General features: G+C 41.5%; 1 protein-coding gene across 1 annotated transcript; it reads left to right on the top strand.

The window, feature by feature from the left end:
- Positions 1-4,602: 4,602 nt before the first annotated feature.
- Positions 4,603-6,338, top strand: LOC311048489 (high mobility group protein B2-like; the record flags this gene model as incomplete). Its single annotated transcript, XM_084061748.1, has 2 exons — positions 4,603-5,272; positions 6,313-6,338. 2 exons carry the CDS (start codon positions 4,603-4,605, stop codon positions 6,336-6,338), a joined length of 696 nt encoding a protein of 231 aa, XP_083917874.1.
- Between the last annotated feature and the right edge of the window lie 3,681 nt (positions 6,339-10,019).

Below are 10,019 nucleotides of genomic sequence, written 5' to 3'. Positions count from 1 at the left end.
TGCCTACAGGTGGCTGCAAATCTGTGTAGACTCTTAGGTTGTGTGCAACAGGGTTAAAATAATTAGAAAAGAGGTATTCTCTTCTGGCAAGCATCCCAGATTGAGCCTTTTCTTTATTGTTGCTGTTGGGTAGACATCTTGTATCTCCATATTTCAGGTTCTTTCTTTTTTTTTGTAAATGAATGTGTACAGAAGAGTCACACAAAAGTGACACCAAAAATAACCAATATACAAGCTGACAACGCATTGTATCACAATGCGTTGTGAGCTTGTAGATTTTCACTATTTTTGAAAGTGAAAGTGGTTAATTCTGTCTGTTGTTTTTATAAATATTGAACCAATAAAAAGTATTAACAAGAGCTTGTGACTGAATAATAACGGTTGATAAGTAACGGTTTTGGACATATACAAGGTTTCCATCCGACAGCGACGATAAGTTATTTTCAAAGAAGAATGTCCACCGAGGACAAACATAGCCATCGTCTATGTGCCTTATCTGGACCATCAGCCCAGCTTTGGACTACAGTATGGTTGGAATGATTACGCTCATACTAGCGGTCAAAGAGGCCGCTTGAAATTGTGGATTGTGGACCCCATGACAGTATATCACATTGGGGCCCTAATATATATTACACAAACAAAATATATATTTAAACCACGACATTTTGAACAGCCCCTATACGTCCAGGGACCTTGGTGTCTTTCTTAACTTTTCACCCCTATTAGCTCCAGTGTCAGAGAGTCAGATAATGCTGGTGAGGTTGTGACTGTGACTGCAGTTGAGTAATTGGCTAAGTAATTTATAGGCTGTCCAGCAGTACATCCAGAAAGCAACCAAATTAAAGCTAAATCCTCTAAGACAGTGGTTCCCAACCTTTTCTTTATCAGGGCTCACTTGAACATATTGAAGGCAAAGGCGTTCGTGGCCCAACCATCTGACCACCCAAGTGGTCAGATGGGTGGGCCACGTGCATGTTTATTGAAATATTTATGTTTTATTTTGTCAAGTTCAAGTTTGATAATACACAAGTGTTGTGTATTATCATTATTATTATTGTTATTGTTATTGTTATCATTATTATTTTATTATTAATAATCAATACATCGATTGTGTTCCGAGCTCCTTTCGGAACATTTCGGAACAGTTTTTGTCCCAAATGAAGTGAACAGAGCACATAATACTAGTGCGCACAACCCCGGGTATGGACTAGTATTTATAATTTATTAATGTCATATTATCAATCAAATCTGAGTTTTCTTGTAAATTATTTGGGGACCCATTTGCAATATCCTTACGGCCCACCAGTGGGCCCAGGCACAGGTTGGGAATCACTGCTCTATAAGATGAATGAAGTACAGCACTAGTTCTCAATGTGGGGTCTGGAGACCCCCAGGAGGTCCCTGAGGGGGTTCCAGGGCCTCTTGATTTTTATGGGGTCCATGGCTTAACGCATATCAAACTGGGGCGGGTCCTTGAAATAGAAAAATGTTTGACAACCACTAAGTAGTGGATTCTTACCCCCCACCTCCTCCTACTGCTCTCTCACCCAGTTCATCCCACCTCCTCTCCTCTCCTCCTTTTGGAATTCCCCTGGATGTTATCAGCCCGCAGACTGATGTCTCAATCTCACAGCCCCATCTTTTATTCCCTCTTGTGATTATGGTGAAATGGTTCCCTAACAAGTGAACTCAGTCAAGCAGAACTAATGGGATCTCTCACCTCAGCGTTGTGACATAACACTCGTCTGGAGCAACCAGACATTTTACAACAACAATAAAGCACGAGAGAGAGAGAGGGTGGCTGTTAGCAATACAGAAAATGGATACGGGGGAGTGTTTGCCTTATATAAGGTATGGGGCTGCGACTATCGATTATTTTCTTAGTGGTTATTCCGTCGATTACTTTTCCGATTAATCGAGTAATCGAGAGGCAAGTTTTCTTTATAATGAACTAAATCATTTTGTCTGATCAACCACTTAAGCCCTATGTTATTCTTTGTCGTACAACAGTGTCACACATAAAGTGCAAAAATGGCCGATATACAAGCTAAAGCTGTAGTTATTTTCACAATGTTTTGAAGATTTTGGAAAGAATAAAAACATGTCTCCCCAAAGAAATGTTGTATTCAAATCCATTATTTTAGTTCAATTAACAGTTGCAGTCCTACTTGCATAGGTTACATTTCAAGCAACCAGTTCTCCATTCATTGTGTAGGCCTATGAACTCCGCATCAGTTCGCCGCATGCATTTTCGCACCATGTTTTTTTTTTTTAAAGATCAAGCAATCGAACCATCGTGGTACATTTTGCGGAATATATTTAGCGATAAAATAATATATTGAATAACATAAATATAAACATTTAACTTTACAAGGCTAGACGTGAATTGTGTGGGAGATGTTGTTACAGTTAGAGATAGTTACAGTTAACTAAAAGACAATGTCCAACTTCATAAATATTAGTATTTCAGTTCGTATTAGCACTTTAATCAGTTACAGTAAATCAGTCTTTCTCCGCTGTGCTCAGGGGAATCATGTCTTTTGCTATAAAGTAAGAAACTGCTCTCATTATATCCTCTGTCTTTTTCAGTCGCTTTACATATGCGATGCAAAGTCGATGCGAGTGTTTGTTTTGGTACTGCCTTGCTGGTGCATGTTTTTGGTGACCAGATCCAAACTGTTCATTTGAGGGACAGAAGTACCGCTTGTGTGGGACAATGTGGGATGGGCGGGAATTTATAGCAACTTATTACTTAAGTAGCTATTTAATGCCTTGATGTCATATTTGTCCATAGGCCTAATACTGCCTATCATTTTGTTATGAACCTGCTGTAGCTAGGGATATTTCTCATGTTATTTTAACATGCTTAAAACATGTCTTGCTGGAAAAGAGACAATGAGAGAGATTTACAAGTGGAAAGCCAACTATTAGGAGGATAGGATCAAAATGCAACAATTACATTGTTTAATTTTGAACCGTTGCTTTTAAAACAAGCTAGCAAATAACTGTGTTCTAACTTGATTCTGTAGTAGACTACTCCTATTTTGCTTTCGATTAGATCAACGATGCTGCAGCGGTTCCTTTGAACATTGTCTCTCAACAAAATAAATGTGTCCCTATCATTTATTCACGTGCTGCTTTAGCCCTGAAACATGACTGTCATACCGAGCGTCATGTGAACCATGGCTAGTGCTGCTTGAGCAGTGCTGTGTCCAGTGTGGTCTAGTTTTGTGTGTGCTCATGTTAAGAGCTTCAGCAACAATCAGTGCACCTCTCAACACCTGCACATTGATTTATTAGGCTACTGTATGTACACTGGAGCCTGCCACTGCTGCCAGTGACAATGTGGGACAGCGTCTCAATTTGGGGGACGCCTGAAAAGTCATGGAAATGTGGAACTGTCCCACGCAAAGGGGGGCAACTGGTCACCCTATGCATGTTGGACAAAAACTGCATTTTCATGATGCGAAGCCTGTGGAGCTGGTTCAGACAGACAACTCAAGGCAGTCACATGCACTCTTCGCCTAATCAGGGCGGGCTAGTTAAATTGGCTCCCTTATCATTCCTTGCTTCTCCTTGCTGCTCGCTGTGCCGCTCTGCTGCCTCTGCTGTCCATTGCCTCGCTACATGTCTACTGCTGCCCATGAAGTTTTGCAATCCCACCGTTTACCCAGCATCCACCTGTGGGCTCCGTTTCTATATTTCTCTTTGGGGTTTTAATTTATTCCCTGTAATTCTATTTGGCATAGCACTTGATCATAACATTTTAATGCTTCCAGGGAATGAATAGAGACAGAGCCCTGACGACAAACTATCCTTCAGATATCTATGCTCAAATGTATGCTCAATACAAATATATTGAACTCAATCCAAGAGTTTTCTGTCTGAAATACTGTTGGTGTGGTCGCTCAGAAAATGTTTAGGTGATGGAAAACATTTGTTGTGATTCTCGTCGTGACCGATGGTCGGATAGCTACAGTAGGGCTAAGCTGTGTGTGTGTGTGTGTGAGTAATGACGTCGTAGGTGAAGACCTATATAGTCCTTATGCAAAGCAGGGGTTGGTCATGCGGTGCAGGCAATAATCAAACCAGATGGCAACTTTAATACACAAATCTATCCTGTGCGCTACGTATTTTGTTGCCGCACGACGCCTTCTGGATTTGTGCGCGAACACTCATTCACAGCTTACAGGGAACATTGGTCTTGAGCTGATACATTTGGGAACCACTGGTCTAGAAGAGGGTCTATCTGTGAGTCTAAGCTTTTCCGGGGCTAATCTTGCAAACCGCGGGACCGATCACTGCCACATTTCTTGTGCATGCTGCCAGTAGACAAAGGAAGGACCTCCATTTTCACATATGTATATTTTTAAGTATTTACAGCAACTTACATTTTATAATGGGAGTCACCGTCGGTCGGATCAGGCTGAAACCTTTCCCAAATATGGAATCATACGTCATGGATACGTCATAGATAATACATAAGAGTCATTTATTTAGAACACCTTGTGAGTCAGGACACAGTTATCAACTAATCATTCAGCTAGTTATTTAATTAATCGGTTAAACAATCAATTAAGATATTTTGCTACAATGGTGAGAATGTCGAGGAAAGACAAGAACAAGCCCCGTGGAAGGACCTCTTCTTACGCCTTCTTCGTCCAGGACTGTCGTAGGAATGCAGGGGGTACCGTCAACTTTACCCAGTTCTCGAAGGCATGCGCCCAGGAGTGGAATTCATTGTCGCTCATGGAGAAGAGGCAGTATGAGGAAATGGCTAAGAGAGATAAGGTCCGCTATGACCGCGAGATGAAAGGTTATGTTCCTCCCCCAGGACTTATACGCAAGAAGAAGAGGATGAAGGACCCCAACGCCCCCAAGAGGCCAGCTTCTGCATTCATCCTGTTCAGCGCCGAGCACCGTCCTAGGATCATGCGTAGTAGCCCGTCTATGGCCATTACGGACATTGCCAGGCAGTTGGGGAAAATGTGGAACAGCCAGGGCCCCAGAGAAAAGGCTCCATTTGAGTCCAAAGCTGGCCAAATGAGGCAGAGATATGAAGTGCAAATGAGAGCTTACCGTGCACGGGGCGGACCAAAGCGCTTCAAAGCTGCAGTTAGGAAGAGCGCCCGCGCGCGGCCAGCCGCTAAGAAGGCCGGAAAGAGGAAGGTTGGTAGGAGGAGGAAGGCCGGTAGGAGGAAGGCCCCTAAGAGGAGGGCTGTTAGGAGGAGGAGGGCTTCCAGCAAGAGGAGGGCCCCTAAGAGGAGGGCTGGTAGGAAGTCTCGTAGTAGGTCAGGTAGTAGAGGACGCCGTTGATGTGATGACGAGGACGAAGATGAGAGGCGGATGAAGATGTTGACTAGGTCGGGGAGGAGGGCGACCTTATGGGCTTTATTTCTATGAAACAAGAATGTGAAACTTGCAATGCAGTGCTCGATTGACATGAGTGAGTTCATGGTCTGGACTGGTGTCCCCTGTGTGTCTTAATTTAAACAGTTTGTCATTTCAATACCGCTTTTAACCATTGCAGGTTAAAAGTTCAAAACCATCACAGCAGTAAGACTTTTTTATTTAAACTGTTTGTTTTTTCTCCTTTTTATTGTACAACCAGGAAAATGTGTAGTTAAATGAGAATTAAACCTTTTTTTTTGGCAGCAGTCTTTAAAGAACTTTCTCCATCTAGAAGGAATTAATGGTCTCCTGAAGACATGCAATTATTAGAAGTATCTGACAAATACATTACCAGCTAGACCAGGTAGCTGAATCGGCATGTCTTTTTTTGACATTTTAGTGTCCAATAATTTTTTACCCTTTTTTAAAATTTGGTCTGTTAATTCCTCCCCATTCCCACTGGCTCACCTGCCCGCGAGGAACCCCCACTGGGAGGACATAGCTCCTCCATCCTACCCTGCCCATTCAACACCCCAGCCCATAGGAGTACGGTGCCCTCCCCGCCCTACTTCCCTCCCCTAAATGGGGACGACCACTTTTGTTCGTATAGACGCTCATCCAAACTGGATGTGCTGAGCGAGATGCCTCCGCTCAATGTTTGACGTTTGTGGGTGTATTGCTCCAATCCTGATAGTGATACTGATCTCCAAAAGTTGAACTATTCTACTAGAGGCGCCCTGGGAGCTATGCCAAAAAACACTGGACACGGTGAACAGGAGCGCTCCTAGTCCTAGCGTGACTTTAATTTAGAAATGCATGGCAGAAAGTACTGGTAAGCTCAAAAATGAAATTCTGTGGACTGGTTTGTATGACGTCCGTGAGATTTATAATTTTTTGTGCTTGTTTTTTGTTTTCTTTTAGCCCTGTTTGCGGTGGTGGAGAACTAAGGATCACTACTGACTGGATTGCCATGGAATTTGCTGTGCTTCCTGGAGGATGACCCCTAAGAACTTCTGGTAACATCTCAAAATCTGATAGGCAAATGACCATGAAATCTGCTTTGCACATTTATTCTCCCTGGAGAATGAACCCTACACATTTTTTAAAATCTCAAAATCTTAATTGTTAGATTACCATGACACTTGCTGAGCACAGTGGCCTGGAGACCTTTCCTCTTGCACCACCCTCAGGCCAAATTGTCAAGATATCTCATTATCTAAATGGCAGATTGCAAGGTGGACCCTACTGATTTTTAGGGCGCCATAGTTGAATGGGTACAGAGGCTTCTCCCCCCCTGCTCGGCCAGTCATAGTTGAGGCCACACATAGAAGTGTCCCTGAGCAAGACACTTGCTTCTCCCCACCGAGCGCTCATCAGGGAGCAAGCCATCTGTTGGGTGAATGCAGAAAAGGTACCTCCATGATGATACTATATATTTTTGGTGACCCTTTCCTCAATCACCACCCACAGGCAAAAATGTCCATGTGTTTATACGGAGTGGCTTTGCAGGAAGTTAACCGTCTATGTGTCTTGTCTGCCCGGAGCTAATTCCGGAAACCGCCAGACTTTGTATGCATGCTTCCGGTAGGCCACAGAAGTTACTTTTTTCCACGTAATTTATCTTTTTTACTTTTTGAAATCAATGCCAAATTTCTTGTGCACACTGTCACCAAGCGTATGTAGAATCCAACCCAGATGTCTTTGTTCACATATGTTATATGTATACTTTTTGAAATATGTAACTTCTTTTTTAAATAATGGAAGCCACTGGGGCTCAGTGTCTGTGTGTCTGTCCAGAGATAATCTCACAAACTGCTGGACCGATCAAATCTCTTGTGCACACTGTCGCAAGGCTCCAGTAGATTTCCACTATTTTTTGTTAACATAATGTTCTATACTTTTTGAACTATAACACTTTTTTTTTTATAATGGAAGTCAAACCGCTGGGTCGATTAACTCCAGGCTCACATAGTATCTCACCATTTTTCCCACCTTGTGTTCTATACTTTATCTTTAACAGAGCACTTCACCCATTTTCAACCTTGTCTCCAAATAAGATGGTACCATTTGTGTCTACTCGCTCTCGTCTCAGAGGTGTACTGTGGACAGTTCAGGCCATTGTCATCAGGTTTGGTAATTTCAAACACAATTTTTTGTTGTTGCAAGAACAATGGCTTCTATTTCAGTGTGTTAATTTTACAAGAGAAAGACTGTAGGTTCCGTTAGCTTGGAATCCCCATGATGTCATTGGTAAGCAGGTTTCTGAACAGTCCACATCCCTACTCTGTGACATAGAGTGAGTAGTCAGAAATGGTGCCATCATTTAATTAGCATCAGTGAGGACCAATTATATGAAGATACGGTTGGAAATGGGTGAAGGTGTACTTTAACTTTAATCATATATATGGAAGTCAATGGGGCTCACTTGACTGTGATTCTGTCCGGAGATAATCTTGCGAACCGCTGGACCGATCAAAGCAAAAGTTATGATCACCAGGCTCACTTAGAATCCCACTATTGTTCGTTCACATGTCCTACACCTTTTGAAATATTTTAATGTAATTTTTTTTAAATAATGGAGGTCAATAGGGATCAGTGTGTGTCTGTCCGGAGTTAACTGCGCAAACCACTGGACTGGTGAACACAGAATGTGCACACTGCCACCAGGCTAGAATCCCCACACATTTTTGTTCACATTATTTTGAATAACTTTTTTTGAATAATGCTTGGAATGGAGCTCTGTGTCTGTTTCCAGAGCTAAACTTGCAAAAAGCTGGAGTGATCAATGTCTAATTTCTTGAGCCACCGTCACCAGGCTCATGTAGAATCCCACAAATGTTGGTTCACATATATTCTATACTTTTTGAAATATTATATATATATATAACTAACCTTTTTTTAAATAATGGAACTCGGTGAGGCTCGAATTGTCTGTGTCTGTCCGGAGCTAATCTAGCAACCTGCTGGATTAGCAGATTTCTTGTGCACAGTTTCCAGGCTCACGTACAATCCCACACATCTTTGCTAACATATTTTACATATTGAAATATTGAACTATTGAATATTTTTTTTAAATAATGGATATTCGAAGTTAGCGGGACTTGACGGGTCTGTTTCTTTCCAGAGCTAATTTAGCAAACCCCAAGTTTTTGTTCACATACTGTAATTAGGTTTAGACTGACGAGTGTCAGTTGTTAGGTTTTTATGTTGTATTTATGGTTTCATGTGGATCCCAGGAAGACTAGTGACCGTGGCAGCAGAAGCTAAAATAAATAATTCTATACTCAAATATTTAACAAACCTTTTTTTATAATGGAAGTCAAAATAGGTCTCGGAGTGTCTATGTGTGTGTCTGGAGATAATCTCGCAAACCATTGGACCGATCAATGCCAAATGTCTTGTGCAGAATGTCACCAGGTTCACGCAGAATCACACAAATTGTAATATTTCAACGTTTCTCAGGCCAAGGATCCCTTAGCTGAGTGAGAGACGAGGCAGGGACCCCCACTACATGCCTATATTGTAGAAAATTGTTTTCCCCAAGCAACTTGAAAAGAGGCTTTCAAGCTAGTTCACCATATTTTTCTGATAGTCTCATCAATGTCTGTTGACCGTTGAGAAATTTGAGACTATAGTATTCCATAGGTTTTTTCTTTGTGACTATGGGTTACCTCCAAGTGATGCAGCTTCGATCGCTTCATATAGATTCATTTGACAGCAGTCCCTTTGGACACCCTTGTGCTGTTATTGGTTGGAAGCTCTCAAAAAGTAACACCCAAATAAGCCCCTGTCTACCAAAACAACTGTTAAAATTCCAAAATACACTGATAAGACATTGTATTTCTGCAGGTAAACACTGATAACTGCTGGTATAGGGGGAAATGATGAATAAAATGTATCTTAAACATTACTAAGTAGAGGCAGCAGCCACATTTTTATTTTATTTTATTTTATTTTATTTTATTCATGAAGTGGGAAGACATGAAGTGGAGGAGAGAGACAGTACAAGAATAGGACACTAATGTAGTTCAAAGAGATTACAGCAATGTACATAGTTCATAAAAATTCCTGATGCCAAGTGAACAGTTTGATTATCATAATCTTTTCTATAATATTCATGGGCGCATTATCCTTTGTGCTGAATATTATGATTTTTGTTTTAACGAAGTGGAAAGACGTGAAGCAGAGGAGACAGCACAAGAATAGAGCATGGAGATAAAAGGGAGCCACTATAATAAAGACTACAGTACAGACAGTCAACTAACAACAGCATAGTTAGAATCCCTTAAGCTGGAGCCGAGTGACAAAATGCAATGTGGAATACGATTAACACAAGACTTTCAGATAAGCTCACAAGTTGTACCCCCCCCCTATTCCCCTTATGTGCAAAATACAGTATGAGGGGGAATTTCAGGCGCTGGTTGTGTTATACGTGGCCGTTTTGGCCTATAACTTAGGAATCATGGATCATGAATGATACTCCCTTTATAGGCCATGGCCATTTCCGCCTAAATAGATTTTCTTCCATTTTGTATTTTCTTCAGAAAACTTTTTGCTACTATATATTTCAAAATATCAAAAGTGAATAGTTGCCCAGTATGTTGTACTAGCTAGGCAAGCCTGGAAAT

Source organism: Gymnoscopelus microlampas, assembly GCF_963454915.1.
Source record: "Gymnoscopelus microlampas genome assembly, chromosome: 7".
Lineage (NCBI taxonomy): Eukaryota > Metazoa > Chordata > Actinopteri > Myctophiformes > Myctophidae > Gymnoscopelus > Gymnoscopelus microlampas.
The sequence above is the reverse complement of the archived record's forward strand: the minus strand, read 5'-3'. Positions and strand labels throughout refer to the sequence as shown.